The sequence below is a fragment of the Panthera leo genome, chromosome D3 (assembly GCF_018350215.1).
Source record: "Panthera leo isolate Ple1 chromosome D3, P.leo_Ple1_pat1.1, whole genome shotgun sequence".
Taxonomy (NCBI): Eukaryota; Metazoa; Chordata; class Mammalia; order Carnivora; family Felidae; genus Panthera; species Panthera leo.
Genome location: NC_056690.1, coordinates 86,205,330 through 86,224,064, shown reverse-complemented (window position 1 = coordinate 86,224,064; position 18,735 = coordinate 86,205,330). Strand labels below are relative to the sequence as shown.

The 18,735-nt window shown below is 39.2% G+C and overlaps 1 protein-coding gene and 1 pseudogene across 1 annotated transcript in view; both read right to left on the bottom strand.

Annotated features, from left to right (window-relative positions):
• DOK6 (docking protein 6) overlaps positions 1–18,735 on the bottom strand; it is a 357,568-nt gene that overhangs the window by 67,436 nt on the left and 271,397 nt on the right. The window contains exon 6 of the mRNA XM_042911130.1: positions 8,873–9,011. Coding sequence (XP_042767064.1) covers positions 8,873–9,011 — 139 coding nt within the window. The remainder of the gene's footprint in view (positions 1–8,872; positions 9,012–18,735) is intronic.
• Positions 17,926–18,022, bottom strand: LOC122204325 (annotated as a pseudogene).

The window sequence follows — 18,735 nt, the reverse complement described above, 5'->3', positions numbered from 1 at the left end:
TCAAGAAATAGGAATATGTGGCACAGATGTTCAGTATGGGCAGGTGCGAGAGGCAGGACACAGGCGAGACCCAGGGGAGCAACGCTGGTAGCAGGGTGTGGGCTGCGTGTGTGCGTGTGGGTTTGCACACATGCGTAACATAAGCTGGGAAAAGACATTGTTTTTAAATGATTATGGGTCTCCTGAGTGGCTATGTCGACATGTTCCCTGGTATGGCTGAGACCAGAGGAACTGGGTAGGGAACGACACTGTAGAGAAGAAGCACTCCAAAGCTCTGAGAGGTCAGGGGACATGAAAAGGTAACACGCGAGATCCATGTCAGAGGTCACCAAAACACGTCATGCTGCTTAATAAGGAAATGGTGAACCCAAGTGCAGTCCCAGTCGGGAACATTTAGTTTATTTGTTCTTGGAAAAGAGCTCATGAAACTTGAAAACTGTAGAGAAAAAGAAACCCCAGAGAGCTCTAGCCAGCCAAGCTCAGCACTGTTTGGATTTACTCAAACAGTCCTCTGAAGTTTGAAGGTTTACGGGCAATTGGTTTTTCACAGACTTGACTTAATTTTCAATAGGGGACAACTCACACTTAATCTTCCATTTTATTCAAGATAAATGAAAAGGAATTAGAAGATACCTTGCTGAGTTGGTACAAGACTAACAAACACGATGTCATTTAGTTATTTAATGGAAGTTGCTAGATGTCATTTAGAATTGGACTTTGCAGAATGTTATTCTGGTTATTTTGGTTTAAACTTGAACCAAAATGTATGTCATCATTATATGTTTTAGGCCATGTATTGATCAAAGTACTTTCATAGAATGTAAAAAAGCCGAGCTTTAGAATAACATCAGAAATGATTACAAACATATACATAAACACTTTGAACACCATTCTTATCTGTAACCAGTAATGTCTTTAAGAATATATATATTCTTTACTTATCTATCAATTATCTATGAATCTCTTATTTGTAAGTAGACGCATTTAGGGAGCTACTCTCTGAATATAAGAAACGTGATGTCTACATATTGAAAGATGACATTTCACGTGTAAATAAAATGTTCACTGTCTTGATTTTGTAATATCTAAATTATCTAGAGAATGTATTAAAGTTTATATAAACAATTTCCAATGTCTGCACATAATGAAAGCTGGGATGAACTTTTAACAGGGGTTATAAAATTTTACCCACTTAAAAATAAAGCTCAGCGTTTTTCTTTTGCCACCCATCTCATGACTTAGCTAATACCTGGGCTTTTACTGCAGACCAGCTGGTATCCTAACAGTCTGAGTAGATATTATTCTTGCTCCTTCCTTCCCTCTTTCATGAAAAGGTAACTAAGACACAGCAAAGGTAAATACCTTATACGAGGTCACACAGCTCTTTCTTTCTCTAACGTCTACCTGGATAGCCACTGTGATGCTCTGCTTCAGCGAATATATCCATTGAATAAATAATAATTCACTGGATACTCCCAGAAATTGACAATTATGCTCACACTCCTTGCGAGTAAGCTTACGTATCTCCCCACACAATTCTTATATCCGTCTGGTGGATTCTGATTGGCCCAATACTGGCCGGCATTTTTTTCTTGCCATTTTATCCAAAGAAAAGACACTCAGATTCTTTGTGTTGTCTGTGTACATTCCATAATTATGTGTTTATACTCAGAGTCATCTTGATTGACCTTTGAAATCTATTGCTCTTCTTTAAGGAGCTCATTCTCATAACTGGCATGAGCAGATTGTATGCCCATGAAGAAATAAGGCTATCTGAGTTAAGAGAGAGAGAGAGAGAGAGAGAGAGAGAGAGAGAGAGAGAGAGAATCATCCTTATAGTCTCATTATTCTTTGATTCTAGCAATCCAAAATTGTTTTTTTAACATGAAAATTGTACTCTTTTCTGTCAGCCATTTTCCTCACACATTATCAACTCTAATCAAGTTGATTAAATATAAAAAACTATATATATATATACAAGATGCATTTTCTGAACTGGCATCTAGAGCATCTACAACAAATTTTAAGGAAAAAACACGGTATAAATAAAATTTATACTATTATAATTGTTACAGCACCACTTGCTAGAAAAATTACACATTGACCCCTTACCACTTCTATCTCATTTGTGCCTTTATGCACAAATGAGTATTTTTCTGTGTCTGTGTGTTTAGAGACTGCATTTTAGTGTTTCCATGTAGTGTTCTGAGCACTGGAACAATAGTAAGTAAATGGATTAATTAGGATCACAGGTCCACTTTAGTTATCAACCATAATAATTTGCTCTAATTGGGCTTGTGTTGGTTCATTATAATCAGTGTCTGTGATCAATCAGTAAAAGAAAATTTCACATATATGCAAATGGTATTTCCCAGCAGGGAATCAGCCGCTGTCAGTAATAATGAAGGCTCTTGTCTTATGATTAATAACTGACAATACTGAGCAATGGAATCATGAGTAGAACTTTGAAGAATGAATTTATTAGCCCATCTTCCTATATATTAGATATTACACATCACTTGTGATCCCAAATCGCACTTTCAAACTTTTCCTATAATTTCTTAAACTTCAATGAATATACCTAGAAAAGAAATTGCAAAAAGTGTTAAAATTGTTCTGTGTTCTACTCATCAGAGTATTATGCTTCCAAATTCTTCAAATTTTTCCACGTAGGAAAACGAGTTATTTATTTTTCACAGCAGGTAGAGATTCCTGTAAACTGTGATAAGAAGAATGCCTTCACTAGAAGGGGAACCAAACTGTCTAGGATAGAGCCCAGGCTTTGTCATTCCTTCGCAAATTATAAATAAGCCCATGGTACTTATGGTCTTGAAAGATAGATGTACTTGAATTGAAGGATATATTATTTGGCGACAGCTGGGAATAACAATGGGTGTCTTTGCAACACTGCTTGAAACGAGTACTACAGTATTTCGCACGCTCTAACACGCCATCAGCTGAAAGACAAAACACTGTTTTAGGTAGCACTGTGAAAGCATAGGTCTACCAAACTCTGACTCATATTTGACCGGAGAGATGTTGAAATGTGAAAAAAGACATGTGCATCTTGGAATTGATGGAATGCAATAGTATTTCCCTATTCATGCAACTATTTAGGACAAAAAATAACCATTTCAGGGGCTGGAGGTAGTCAACACTTGGCTAAGTTTTGTGACAAACCGTAACTCTAAGAGGGCAGATTCCTTAATTCCTCGTCGCTATTGGAATTAGTTTTCTATGAAGCCAGCTTCGTTATCTCTCCCGGGCTCCGCACTTTGCCTTTCCCTGAGATGCCTTCGCCCTTGGGAAGATGACAGCATCGCAAAATCTCCATCAAAGACCCCCGAGCCACCCTGGGTCTTGTACATAGGTAGTGTACACAATGGGTAGTGTAACCCAATGGGTAGCGTACCCTGGGTAGTGCAACACAATCCTGCTCCAGCAGAAATGTCTTTTCATCTGACAGTACAAAAGGAAACAGGAGAATTTGTTTTTAAATGATTATTGTTCAAAGGGTTTACTGTCTTGGAACAGTCAGGTTGTTTAGTTTGTTAAGTCTGTGAGTTTAACGTGCTTCTATTCCTTATGTTTCTAGTGACAAGAGCATGTAAAATGACAAATAACAGAGAAGGAAAACCCTTTGTTTCCTAAGCAAGAAGTTTTATGTAAGACTCTATTATTCTTTTTTTTTCTATCCACCAGAGCTTAGGATGGCAGGGCTGATAGCTTTGGACAGCAGCGCACTTGGCCAGCCCTGCCGGTGGCGTCTGGGGCCTTGGAATAGGGTTGCTGTCTTGCTGGTATTTTAATAATATTGATGCTATTTGTCCTTAACACAGAGCTCTTCTGGTGACCAGGTGGCAAAAACTATTGGAAATAGGAATATTCCAAACACTTTTTTAAAGGATACACTGTAATTCTTATTATGGAAGGCTGTTCATCTACAAATAGGCTTGTAAATCACACGCAATGTTGCAAGGCTAGAAGTTACTAATGACAATGCCCCTTTCCTTTCACTTACTCATTTTTTGTAAGATATCAGGAAAATTCAATAAAGAAAATTATTCATGTCTTCTCAATTGCTCCTTACCCATGGGATTTTATAACACATGTAAAGCTTATGAACACAAAAACCAAATGGAAAAAAGGACTTCTTTTCATATTGTGTGTGTGTGTGCGTGTGTGTGTGTGCGCACATGTGTAACAGATCTATGAAAATTAAATTATTTCAGGGCATTTGAGGCCTTGTCATTTTGGATGATTTCAGCCTCACCAGGCTGAATCACAAGGGCACATTTGTGATATGGTTTCTGATGGATGGCTTCTATCACAAAGACAAGAAAAATTTCCCTGATAATGTTGCACATGTGGGGGAGAGCACCTATAAATGCTTTTAGTAATAGCATTTCAAGAACTCTGGCAGTTCTAAGAACAAGGATGATCTCCAAGAAATGGAAACAAATTGTAGAGGTGCCATTTACTTAAAAATCCAGGTTTAATAATTGCCTTGGATATGTGAATCCTGGTGAATCCTTCAGAAATAGCTCTAGTTCAAAATTAGTACCATGGCTCAAATATCCCAAGCACCCCCAAAAACCAAAACTGTCTTCTGAAATAAAACTGGGGGTTAACAAGTAAAGAAAATACAGAGGATTGCTATCTTCTTGTATGACCACTTTCTGATGCCCACTTGGACAGAAGAGCGAGAAGCGGAAGGTCCACATCTAAATGCAAAAGGGGAAGCGTGTCTTCTTGTAGTGCAGAAATCATTCTTCATGGCGGCTTACCTCAGGGCCTCCCAATAAGTTGGTGATCTAAGAAATCAGTCAGGGTCCGCTGTCATGACCATACGAATGAGCTCAAGAGGTGTTTAAAGTAACAGTGACCAAAATTTTGTGATGGTGTCATCTCGTCAATCTATCTAGAAAAATTTCGATGGCATGGAAAGGCATGGAAAATGTGTGCTATTTCAAGGAGTAAAAGTAAGGAGATAATCTTACTTGGGCAGTGTAAATTACTTGGTCCCACAAACTTCTGGGTCACTTGAGAGAAAACTTTCTTGCTCTTCTCTTGTATTCCAGATACGTCCAAGCAACATTCTGAGCAGAGTAACCAGTTTACAAGGCTGTGAGTGGGTATTTGATGGCTAAACTCTACTTAAAAACTTCTTGGATCGGGGGTTAGCCATCATTAACTCTTTCGTTACCTTTCTCAGCGAAGGAAATAAAAATATACTAAAAATTTTTTTTAATGTTTATTTTTGAGAGACAGAGAGACAGAACATGAGCTAGGGAGAGGCAGAGAGAGAGAGGAAGACACAGAAACTGAAGCAGGCTGCAGGCTCTGGGCTGTCAGCACAGAGCCAGACATGGGGCTCTAACCCACAGACCGTGAGCTCATGACCCGGGCCAAAGTCAGACACTTCACCAACTGAGTCACCCAGGCGCCCCTTAATAAAAATATTTTTTAATAGCCTTACTAATTTAATGATTCTTGTTATCCAGTATTCTAGAGTGCAAATGTACTATTTTGTTCACAATGCTGGGAAATTCTTCTAGATATATGATTAAACAAGAGTAGAAATGCTGCCTAACTTAGATTATGGAGATAGGTCAAAATGTGTTTATTCTTGTGTCCCCACCAAGAAGGTAATAAACAAGGGCAAACCAAGGTTTTATACATGTGATGCCAAATGATTATATTGAATTCCCTCTGTTTCAGTTAAGAAATGGTTGTTGAGACATCATTTCTCATTCAAATGGATTTATCTATAAAACAGTAACACTGTTAAATCATCTCTCTTTGAAAGGATGGAAATGAATGCATCAGTAGCCTGAATAACAATGTTTGGGGCATTTATTGCTTATATAGCTGGTTAGCAACTTGATTTTGTAAAATCTCTTAAATCACATTAAAAATCTGTAAACATTTTCTATGTGCTCAATAATAATCTCACATGGGCCATTTTTAGAACCGGAAGCCAATGAGGAGTGTCATCTTCTTACTTTGTGCTAGATGCATACTAAATAAAGTGCATCATTTTTACAGCTGAGGCTTTGGGGTACCTTTCCAACTCTTAGGTTACACTTTTGCCTAGTTTATAGCATAGGCTTTCATTTAATTTAAATAAGCAAAGAGTTAGAGGGTACTTAAGTACTATTTCAGAGTTGTTGGAACTTCTTTTTTCAAAGAGATGTGTGCATGCAGGGGCGCCCATGTGGCCATAGGTTAAACGACCGACTCCTGATTTCGGCTCAGGCATGATCTCGCAGTTTGTGAGTTCCAGCCTTGCATTGGGCTCTGTGCTGACAGCACGGAGCCTGCTTGGGATTCTCTCTCTCCCTCTCTCTCTGTTCCTCCCCTGCTAGCGCTGTCTCTATCTCTCTCAGAGTAAACAAACAAACAAACATTAAAAAAAAAGAGATTTGTGCATGTAGAGGCAGTCTCTTAAAATAAAAAGTAAAAATGATGCCCGGGAGACCTGGCGATCTTTACATATGGTCCCAGAATTTGAGGAATCTGGGCAGTTGAGTTGTGATAGCATGCCCTCTGAAAATCACCAGCTGGGTTCACCTTGAAAAATGGACTAGATATGGAAGAGTCTTATTAGCGTGAACCTTCAGAGAAAAGCATAGCTGTGCAATTGTTTTTGAAATCAAACCAAATGCTCCATTTGCACGTGTGCGCCAAAGTGATGGAGTCTCTGATTTTGTGATTTCTAGAAATAGTTTCTTTGGTGGAGCCGTACTGCGCCTGCAGTTTAACTCCTGTCCCACTTGTCCTTCCATCTCCAAGCACCAAGGTCCACGGTGCACCCCTCCAGCTGGAGACAGCCTGAGATCTCAGTAAGTGGACTGCTGGTTTCTAACCCCTTGACAGCAATCGCGTGGCTCCGCTCTGGGGATCTGCCTCTCAGCTGCGTGGGACATTATCATGTTTATCACATACCACAGCATCAAGAGCAAATGTGAATTCAATTTTGTTTTGCAAATTTTTTGGCACAAGATTGTTAGACATACTCAGAAGGGATTTGAAAGATATTATTTAGCTACAGTTGGGAATAACAATTTAGTGTCTTCACAAACATTGCAAGTCTTATAATTATTCAAAATCACTCCTACAGATGGATCACTGTTATAATAATGAAGCTTTTGTGGCACTTGCCGTGTGCCAGGTCTGTTCTCAGCACTTTGCAGATTTTAATGCAGATACCTCATAACGGCCAAATCAGTAGAACTGTTAGTCCTCATTTTACAGATAAAGGCAAACGAAACATTTGGAAGTTAATAACCCAGGATGCCCAAGATGGCATAGCCAGTAAAGGGTGGAATTGGGATGTGAACCCAGGACACATACTGAGTGCTTTCCCTGATAGTCAACAGTAGGGTGGTGTGAAAGAGCTCTTGGGATTTCCTTCAAGACAAAACCATTCAATGACTTTACTCAAGAGCATTTTGCCTGTTCAGAACAGCTCTACGTAAAGAACTACGACTGTTAAGTGTAGCTAACTGCTAACTGGTAACTAATAGCAAGTGACATCACAACTGTTAATTTTGGTTGCAAGCATCAGATTCGGAAATAATTTGAAATCTGGTAGTTCTAATTTCTCAGTGATTTAAGCCACTGGAAAAATGTCACCTTCATTAGATAACGGTTACAATGGCTTAAATGTAACCCAAAACTTTCTACAAGACTAAGTGAAGCCAATGTCTTATTAATGCTTCTTCAATTAAACACACAATCCTATTAATAATCCTACTAATGTTCAAGCCTTAATGTTCATCAAGGGATGAAGTGGTGTAATTCACCCCTGTGAAAGACCAAATGTCCCGTGTAAGCCTGGTTTTCACTTGCTACACTTAGGTATTAGGAAAGTTCTTTAAAGCATATTCTAGATGAAGAGATAAAAATGTGTTTGTAGCATTGAGAAAAATTAGAAATGCACTAAGAATAACATAGGATTACACATTAAATCACTTTTTTGTTTTCTTATATTTAAAAGGTAGTTTTCTATGTGTCCAAATACTATGTAATGGAGAATTTAAAAAATCACAATAAATGTAATACTACATATAGAACTCTGTAATCTTTAACCTGGGACAGAAGTATGAGTGTTCTTCTGGTGAGTGACCCACTTGTTTCCCCAAACTCCGCCTGTCCTCTCCCAAATGAAATTTAATGCATCTCTGTAAATCCTGAAGAAAGACAGAATCGCCAACTCTTAAGATTATGGCCAACAGTCATTCCGTTGTTTGCTTTTCAAAGAAGGTGGTAGTAAAGCTTACAATTTTTTCTGTTACTTGTACGAGTTACTATTTCAGATTCTGTACTAAATTTCTCCTTAGCTAGACCAAAAACTCTAGTATGGTTCCAGAACAGGGTAACAGACAAATCATTCTGTTGGTAAACCGTGTAGGTTCCTTCTGCAAGTATTTTATTATTGGCTCTGAAACAGAGAAAGAGCTAGAAGCTTCAGAGAATCTAGGACAAATACAAAGACAAAAAGAAAGTGGAGTCTTTTCTTGTAGTAACTTCATTTTGCTGGTTATTTTGGGCCCACATCTGAATCTCTGATTGTCCAACTGTGTGCGGCAATACGCAGACAGCATTGCTTTGTATTTCATTCTCTAGGCACCGCACCCCTCCTTGAGAGAAGCATGGAGTGTAGGACTCCCTGCTAGTGGCCACAAATAACTCCTTTTTTGGCATATGCTGAATAGGGCATTCGAGGGATGGGATTCGGTAGCTGGGGTGAGCTCGGGCCTGGGTGGGGTGGACACAGGGGTGCTGATGTGAATGGGCCCACATATACACGATGTGCATCAGACCTCAGCGACATTCAACTGTTAGGTTACCGAGGAAGGAGCCTTACCCGGGCTTTCTGCTCCATTTCTAGCATTAATCTTTCATGCTGCTCAGCTATGGCCAGTGTCGCAGAATGGACCTTCTGATAGATCATTTCTCCTTCCCTTGTTTGAAAAGTGAATAGTCCTTCTCCTGTGTCACACATTCTGTGAGAATAGAGATAGGGAAAGAGATGGGTCTGCATGTGTTCAAGTGCGTAACAGTTCTCCATGTAAAAGATGCCCTCGCCCTGCGGTTACCCTCCTCCTCGACTTTCATGGCAGTTAGTGAAGCAGATTCATCCTTGACCAAAACAACCAACCAACAAGCACCCCTTTAAATGGTACATGAGATGGAACTAAGGGTAAAAACTCATGTCTAGCTGGATTTTGAAGGATGAAGTGTTCACAACACTGCACAGAAACAGACACCAAAGGTTTCAGTTACTGAAGTTCACCTGTTACCAGTTCTTACTAATGAAAGCAAATAGTCGTCTTCTTTGAGGATTTTCACATTTGTGTTATCATAACGCTGTTTCCAAGCTGTGATGGCTCTTGAAATTTAAAGAACTTAAGAAAAGTCTGCAATTTTATACTCGCTGTAGTAGGAACCAAGAAGACTATACATTTTATAGTTTATGGACTTGCAAACATAGGCTGAAGCTGTTATTTACCCTGAGTAACCCTTAGGTAAATCTTGTGCATCTTAAGAAACAACATGGCATAAAGGAGACCCTATTTGGATATGAGAATTTTTGGTTTAAATTTTGACTTTGCCACTTACCAGCACTGTGAACTTGGGCAAGTTAAATAACTTGCCTATACCTCCTTTCCACAGCTCTAACATAGGAAAAATAATAGAGCCCATCTCATAAGATCCGTATGATAGTTGGAAGACTAATCTAATATCCACTGTAGAGAAATGAGTGGAGTAATTTTAGTATTTTTCTCTGATGGACTGTTATACAGCAATTACTGTGTCATTTCCGAGAGGATATAACAACATTAAAAATTCTTATTATGAACATTCATGAGGAAAAATCAGAATTAAAATTTTCAATTACTTAATTGTAATTACCTTTCTAAAACATAACTTTATTGGAATGAAGCCACTGACACTTTATTAAGGCAATAGGATTACAGGTAAATTTTATTAACAGAGACCAATTCTAAAATGAAAAATATTTCTAATTAATATTTTAAGCCAGCTTTTAAAAGTAATTGGAGGCCTCCAGAAAGACCCACTCAATATCCATATGATGTTACTACCGAGATATGGGATATTAACTGAACTGCTGTGTCGTTGGTTTTCAGATTGTAACATCAAGAGATTTGCACGAGATGCTCTCGAGGCCAAACTCTGTCTTCCAGCACCACAAAGATTTTGGATTCTTCCCTGTGATTCCCCAAGGAGTTTTCAGTAGAAAAGAAATGTCTCAAGAGGCTCCAGACATTACAGAGGCTGCGAATGCCATCCCTTAGGGCCCCATAGAGCCGGCACTTAGCTTCTGTGAGAAAGATCTTAATAAAATTCACACAGCGTGAAATGGAAAGTCTGGGGGGAAAATGAAGCGTTTTCACAAAGTGAAACAAATGAGCTTTCTTTGTTGATTCAGAGGAGTATACAAGTCCAACAGCCCGAGCAGGGCAACGATGGACACGTAGTGAGCGCAGCCTGTTGGAGGGGGAGTTTTGTTCATTGTCATCTGAAAAGCACTGCTTAGTAGCCTTCAGAAACGAGATAATGAAGACACAAACCGTCATTCCCTACTCAGTCACCGAGATGCAAAGGTCTAACACTTACCCACTTCCTGGGACTTAACTGCCCAGTTAGAGGGTTTGAAAGCTTGCAGGTTTTCTTCAACCTCTGAAATACAGACTCCTGTAACCTTCAGCCTTTGATCAGCAAAGAATTAAAACATGCTAGCATTAAAGAGTGAAGACATTTTAGGGAAAGGTGTTCTTTCTTCAGCCTAGGTACCTAAAGCCAAGCTGGTCAAACTTCAGTAAAATTAGCTCATACTTTTGGCTTTCATCTGCAGTATCGGAATAAATAGTTTAGGTTGCCCAGGTTATTGTTTAGAACATGTTCTCTTGGGGGCTGGTAAGAAACAGATACGGAGTTTTTTTTTTTTTTTTTTTTCTTATGTGTCTGAATAGTTTTGTGGGAGCAAGCCAGTACTGGAGAAGATGGGGCGACAAAGTCATTTTGTTGGCTATTGCCTTGCTAGTGAACATGTAGGTCCACGGACCAGCATCACTGGCTTCCTTGAGAACCTGTCCAGACTACTGGACCAGAACTTGCATTTCACAGTGTCCCGGGTGACTCCTATGCATCTTATAGTTCGAGAACACCGGCCTGCAGAACTCCTTCTACAGGTCACCTGGGACCCAAACGAGAACAATTTACAAGCCAAGTTTGTGCAGCTTCAGACCATAACATGTGAGACCGAAGTTCAGAAAGGAAGCCCCATGATGAAAAGGACAGAAAGCCTGAAAGAATCATTTCCTTAACTTGGGAAGAGCTAATACAGAGGTGCTCCATGCATTTGAGTATCGTAACACACTCCTTAATTGCATTTATTTGGAGAAACAGTGAAAATATGGGCAATATATGTTTGTCTTGACTCCAAACTGATTTTGATTGAAATTATAGACAATTACAACTGTTACCTCTCTTTACACTTAACAAGGTATTTTCACAAAATGAATACTTTTTCTTATCTAAAACTGAATGTTAAAGAATATCATCTCTAAGGTCCCTTTCAGCTTGAAAGAACAATTTTAAAATTCTAAGTGTGGCTAACACACTAATTTCCAAGGTGGTGTTTTTTTTTGTTTTTTTTTTTTGACATTTTGACATCGTGACATAAGGGACATTATAATAGTATAGACTCCAAAAGACTAAGGGCACAAATGTCAACAGTGTGTCATTGCCTTCATGTTCATTTATCACACATTTATCAAGTGGGTACCGTAAGTCAGGTGCTGCCCTGAGTCTGAGGATAAAAAGGATGGAAACATATACATGGCCCATCGTCTCTGAGGCTCTACAAATAGTGAGGAAGATAAGCATTGTTTGAGGAAAACACGCTTTGGTAGGTGGTAGCAGGAAGTAATGGGCCAACAGGAAGTAATGGGGGGACCTGAACATGTTATTTTACCAAATTAGTCCTTACGTATTAAATGGGCGTTGGGGCGCCTGGGTGGCTCAGTTGGTTAAGCGTCTGACTCTTGATTTCAGCTCAGGTCAAGATCTCACAGTTCGTGAGTTCAAGCCCCATGTTGGGCTCTATGCTGACAGTGCAGAACCTGCTTGGGATTCTTTCTCTCCCTCTCTCTTTCTGCCCCTCCCCCACTTGCTCTCTCTCTCTTTTTCTCTCTCAAAATAAATAAACCTAAAAAAAATAAAAATAAAATGGGGGCAACAAGACTTGGTCACAAGATTGTTTCCATTTGCCTTTTAATTAAGTCAAACACTGCGTGTAACAGTGGTCAGGAAGAAATTAATTCAGCAGGCCTGGGGTCTCTAAACCCTGCACATTCCAAAGAAAGGCCTGTGTCAGGGTGGTCCCTTGGCCAGTTTCTGGACTGTAACCTCTGAGCCTTTGGAATATTCAGCCTGGTAAGAGTGAATTTTTGTGTGCCTGAGGCCTTGGGCCAAGCTGTACCACTCTGGCCAGATGAGTTCATCCTAATAATATGCCTGTTTTGCTCTGGTGGAGGCTGGAGTCTGAGCGGCTCACATTGGACTGGTAGACTCTGCCTGCCTGTATGATGGATCCTCAGTAAAACCCTTGCACGCCAAGGCTTGCCATAGCGTCCCAGGTTAACACCGCTGCCCATGTCTTTTCCCACATCGTCACGGGGCAAACAAGCATCTGCCATGTGATGGCCCTGGGACGGCGTCCTGGGAGCCTGTGCCTGGTCCCTCCTGGACTTCCTTCGTTGGTTTTAATCTGCACTTTCATTGCAGTAATCACAACTGTGAGTAGCATCGCTTTTTCTGAGTCCTGGGTCTATCTAGAGAAACGCTGAGCCCGAGGGTGGTATTGGGGACCCCTCCACTCAAGGCACCACAGGCATGGGGTTGTCAATAGGGTTTGATGCAGTAGGAGTCTAAGAAAATCCTAGAATTTTCCCTCAATGGCTCTTCCTGAAATTCCATTTATCCTTTCCTTATTCATCCCACCTCACTACTCACGTCCAGAATCATTTGAAATGAGGCTACTCCTGGTCTAGTCTCTGCTGTGTTCCAATAAATAAGGACCAAGCAGAGCTCATGAGAATGTCTGTGTTCACAGGAAATGGGACTCTAAATGAGGTGCTCCACTATGGAAAGGTTCTCTCAATACCCCTCAAGGGGAGAAACAGCCCTAAAAGTGGGGGCCCTAGAGGCAACTGCATGTGAGAACAGGCTCACCTTGTAAGCTATTCAATGACTGCCCTTCTTTTCCTGTTTTTAAGTCTCAAAGTTAATTCTTTATGAAGGGGTGGCTTCAAATTTCCAGTCCTTTTCCAAATGACAAACACAAGACATTCATCACAAGTTATTTTTGAGAGGGACAGAGAGAGAGAGAGAGAGAGAGAGAGCATGAGCAGGGGAAGGCAGAGAGAGAGGGAGACACAGAATCTGCAGCAGGTTCCAGGCTCTGGGCTGTCGGCACAAAGCACGAGGTGGGGCTCGAACTCACGAACCGTGAGACCACGACCCGAACTGAAGTCGGACGCTTAACCAGCCGAGCCACCCAGGCACCCCAACGTGTCAGTTTTTAAAACTGAACTCAGATACTTTAAAATACTTATCTGTGGGTCTCTAGGTAAAATATTACTACAGATGAATCTGTAAACCTCTGGCAATGTTGTCCATCTTGGCAGCCATATGACTTTGCTCTCGCTGTAAGTTGTGCAGTATTGTAGACACATTTCATGACCAGATATTTACCCTCTGTGCACACAAAAATTTTAAACTCTCAGCAATGGAGGAGAAGAACAAGGGCCCTTTCCTGAAAACCTCATGGTGTATCCATTCAGTATTTAAAATTTAATGTTTAATTATAGAAAGTAATGAAATTCTTCAAAGCACAGCTTTTCTGAAGAGCGGTTAAAACCAATTAACACTTTTATTCCATTAACAGTTTGATCTTTATTGTCATTTAACAATGCCAGCCTTCGGCTTTTCTTTTAGCAGCTACGAAAAGGCTGAAGTTTCTCTCTAGGAGCTCTGGTGAGTCAGATGCGGATCTGTGGTAAGAAACTGCAAGTAAAATGTACACACAAAAGCAAGTCCAGAAATAGACCCAATTCATCTGGGAGGTAAATACGTGATGAACGTGATATCTCGAGTTTGTAAGGGAAGCTGGACTCTCCAAGAAACTGTGTTTGGACACTTATCAGGAGGAAAAATGTTGGGTCCATGTTTCCACCTCCACTGATACAAGTTGCAGAGAAAGCAAGTGAAAAAAGTTAGTAGAAGAAAATAAGGAAGAATTCATATATAAAGTCAAAAGGAGGTAGGAGTTTCAAGCTATGATCCAAGCCAAAAGGTGACAAAAAAAAAAAAAAAGAATGAATCTGCCTGAAAAAAAAGTTTTCTTTTTTTCTTTTTTTATGTTTATTCATTTTTGAGAGAGATAGCAAGCCAGAGCGTGAGCAGGAGAGGAGCAGAGAGAGAGGGAGACACAGAATCCGAAGCAGGCTCCAGGGTCCGAGATGTCAGCACAGGGCCCAACGTGGGACTCGAACTCACGAACCACAAGATCATGACCTGAGCTGAAGTTGGACCCTTAACTGACTGAGCCACCCAGATGCCCCCAAAAAATTCTTCCCAAAAATAAAAAAGAAATCATAAGATATCAGCAGGCAAAAAAATAGTAGGAAATTATTTGAAACTCACAACACTTGATAACCTCTCATCTATAAAGAAGGTATATAATGTCAGTACATTTTTCAGAGGGTTGTTTGAGCATGAAATGAATTAATATGTGTTAATCTTAAAAACAGTGTCTGTGAGTTTTTATTACCCCTTAAATAGTAGTATTATTTTCACTACTACCACCAAATACGAAAATCGATACCTAAAACATAACACTAAATGGAAAAAAAAAGTGACAGCAATATGCACAGTGCACTAACATTTTTGTAAAAGAAAGCATGCGTGGGAAGAATTTATATACACCTTCGCTTGCATATACATGAAACTCTGGATGAACGCACAAGAGAGTAACTGTGCTATTTGTTGGGGGTGAAGTGGGCGCGATAAGTGAGGCTGTAAGTATAGGAGGACATTTTTTTCACGAATGCTTCTTGACGGAAACGGTCAAATGAAAAAAAAGTAGTGCCATTAGTTTATTGATCGGATTTAATGAATGAAAACTAAGTTGACATTAAATTTTAAAGCAAGGGTCGGAGAACTCTCACAGGGTTTTTGTGAAGATGTTATGTTTATAACGTGCCTAGCTCAGTCTCTGTCATATAGCAAATACACACACACACACACACACACACACACACACACACAATCTCTTCCCAGTGTAGCACAGACATCTACATCTAATTTTCAAGACACCCAGGTTTGCAGAGTTCTGGTTTGTAATGAATTGAAATAACAGCAACAGTCACAGCCACGGTGGGAACAGTAGTAGTTAGCACTTTCGGAGCACCGACTCAGGCCGGGCTTGGGGTTAAACACAGTATGTGTGTTGCCTCATTGAGCCTCGACATCTCCAAGGCCCTCACTGCTTCCCATTACAGAAAACACCGACCTGAGAAAACTCAGCTCAAGGTCACTGAAATTTAAGTGGCTGAGCTGTGGTCTGAACCTAGACCTGTCATTTTGGAGGGAAGCTTATGATCATTAAGCTAGGTTTTGTTCATTCAAGATGAGAAGCAGAAAAGTGTGCATCATTCTTAATTATGAAAATTTCTGCAGTTGGAGAGAAAGAGAGAGCTCAGAATAGAACCTGGGCTAGAACATTCTGAAGGTGCTCTCTCCCCGTTTGCCTCTGTTCCTCTTCTGTCAAATCAGGTTCCCAAGAATATTTCTCAACGGTGCTCCAGTAGAATGCGTGTTGAGGTAAATCAGTCAAATAATCAATGAAACAGCTGAAGTGCAGTCAAACCCGCTCTGCACTCCCAACTTCATGTCAAGTCCTTTGTAAGGAGGAAGGTATGCTAGAACATTTTGCCATCCTCTCTGCCTCTTGACTGGATTACTGGCCGGCTCCAAACATTTAATGCATGTGGTGGCTGTTGGTTGATTTCACTGCTGGTACCTTAGGGATACAACGCTTTCCCTTAAACAGCTGAAATACCCAAGACTGCAAGAAGATCTTGATTTTAGTCCAGGATCTGCTGAAAATTAGCTTGGTGAAACGCCATTTTGATCCTTTATAAAACTACGTTTTTTAAAATTTATTTAATTTTTTAAGTTTATTTTTGTCTATTTTGATAGAGATATGGAGAGCAAGAGGGAGAGAGGCAGAGAGAGAGGCAGAATCCCAAGCAGACTCTTCCCTGTCAGCACAGAGCCTGATGCAGGGCTTGAACTCATGAATCGTGAGATTATGACCTGAGTCAAAATCAAGAGTCAGATGCTTAAGTGACTGAGGCACCCAGGTGCCCCAAAACTAAGTTGTTTTTTTTTTAAATGAAAGAGTTGATCTAAATGATCTCTAAGGCACAAATTTGTTAGAAAATTCTCTAAGTCCTCCACTCGTGACGGCCGCTTCTCAATCACTTTCATTAAAATATCTCCATCTTTTCACATATTTTCAAAGTTTTAATTTTATTCCATTCTGTTTACTTTTTTTACTTTCAGATTTTTCACCTTTGGTTTCTCAACGCAATACAAAAGTCAGTCGAGTGTCCCTGAAATTTTGGCTTTAGCAAATCCTCGAAAAGAGATACATGTAAGATGTTCCTCTACATCCCTTCCCTTCCCTTCTGCCTCCAAAATTTAGAAATGAACAATCCACCACGTGAAGATGATCACAATTGCTACCATTACCATTATTCTACTGTAATATGTTTATAAGATTTAGGGAAAAAAATTTTTTTAAAGGTTTACAGCTAATTTTATATCCATCCTGTACACATATCTCCTGATGGCTTTAGTGGAAGTTTAACATTCTTAACCTCCAAGTGTCAATCACAAAAACCATCCGGTGAATTCCATATGCTTTGTTGACTGAAATGACTTGAAAGTGATCAATGTGATGGCGACCTGACAAGTATTGATTTTGTAGTCCCTGATAGTAAAAAATAAAGCAAAATAAAATATGAAAGAGAATAGTTTTTTTTTAAAGGACAATGCCATGGCATTAATGTATTCTTCTGAAGGGAGTAGACCAAACTGTCAACAGGAAAAGCAAGAACTGATACCTTCTTATGTTCTCTGCTGTTGTACACTTGCTCTATTTTAAAACTCTTTTGGGGAGGCTATGTGTGTATCATCTGAAACAGCTACCAATATATACTCAAACCTATTTGTCTGGGAAAGAGCTAATAACAAAGCAAGTCAAGCGAAAACTTAAATTCCGTCATTTAGAAATTATACTTCCTTTTGAAAGTGAATTGGACTGCCAAGTGACAGTTGGGAAATTTTTACAGTTTAACATGCAAGTTACTAATATTTACTCACTGAATTAGAAGAGTTACGCTTCTTTCCACCATTTTGAGAGGTCCCTAAAAATGAGATCATTATATTCCCTCAGAGCCAAACAGCCTGCAATCAGGGGTTACAAATTACATTTTTATTCTTTTTTTTGCCCCAAACATACTTAATGAAGGTAAATTTTTAATCAAATGAAAGTTAATTCAGTGTCTCAAGTGACCAGAGGAAAGTGTTTAAACCAGATAGCCAAAATAGAAAAGAAATTCAAGCCTATACCTGATTTTACATTGAGTATGTCTTGCCTTGTCTTCTTAGGTTATTTTTATTCATTCATTGACATTTTTTTGGACATCAACCAACCACATGTCAGGCACTTTATTAATTTTTGGACAATATTTTTAAAAAGCATGTTTTAAAAAAATGAGTAAATAAACATTAATTCAGGAACTGCGTTTATTCTCATTATATATATATTTACCTTTTCATTTAAAAATGCAGCAAATGAGTAGGTGATGAAATGAAATTTATACTACACTTGATCTTAGCCAAAAGGCCGAGAAGTGATGAAATGAAATTTGTAATATACTAACACATTTTGGAGATTAAGAGCTAGTGAATTGGTTATCTTTATTGCGTTAAAATTTTCTCTAGAAGTTTTTAGTTGACAGATCACTGGTAGAGTACAATTTTTAGTCTTTTATTGTCATTATCAAAATAAGCTACCCAGTAAAATGACACAGTCATTCTAATTTATCAAGGGAAAATACTGATTGGTATTACAAAAGATGTGTGTACAGGCTTAAGTTACAGCTTTTTCACTCGTTTTGAAATTGAAATGAAAATTTAATATCTTGGTGAAAATGTGAATTTACTTAAATTTCAAAAATTGAAGAATTTCAAATGTAACTATGTAGATTTTTATAATAATGTCAAATGTCATCATTACAGGTTAATAAATCTTAAACCATAACCTTAACTTTAATTTTTTAATGTTTATTGGCTTATTTTGAGAGAGAGAGAGAGAGAGAGAGAGAGAGAGAAAATCCCAAGCAGGCTCCATGCTGTCAGCACACTGCCTGATGTGGAGCTCAAACTCATGAACTTTGAGATCATGACCTGAGCCAAAAGCGAGAGCGAGACGATTAGCTGACTAAGCCACCCAGGCACCCCTTAAATGTTAATTTTTAAACCACATTTAAACTTTAAAGTCAATTTCTTTAAATATCTGAACTGGGAATATAGATAATGCTATTGTAATAGCGTTGTAGGGTGACAGAT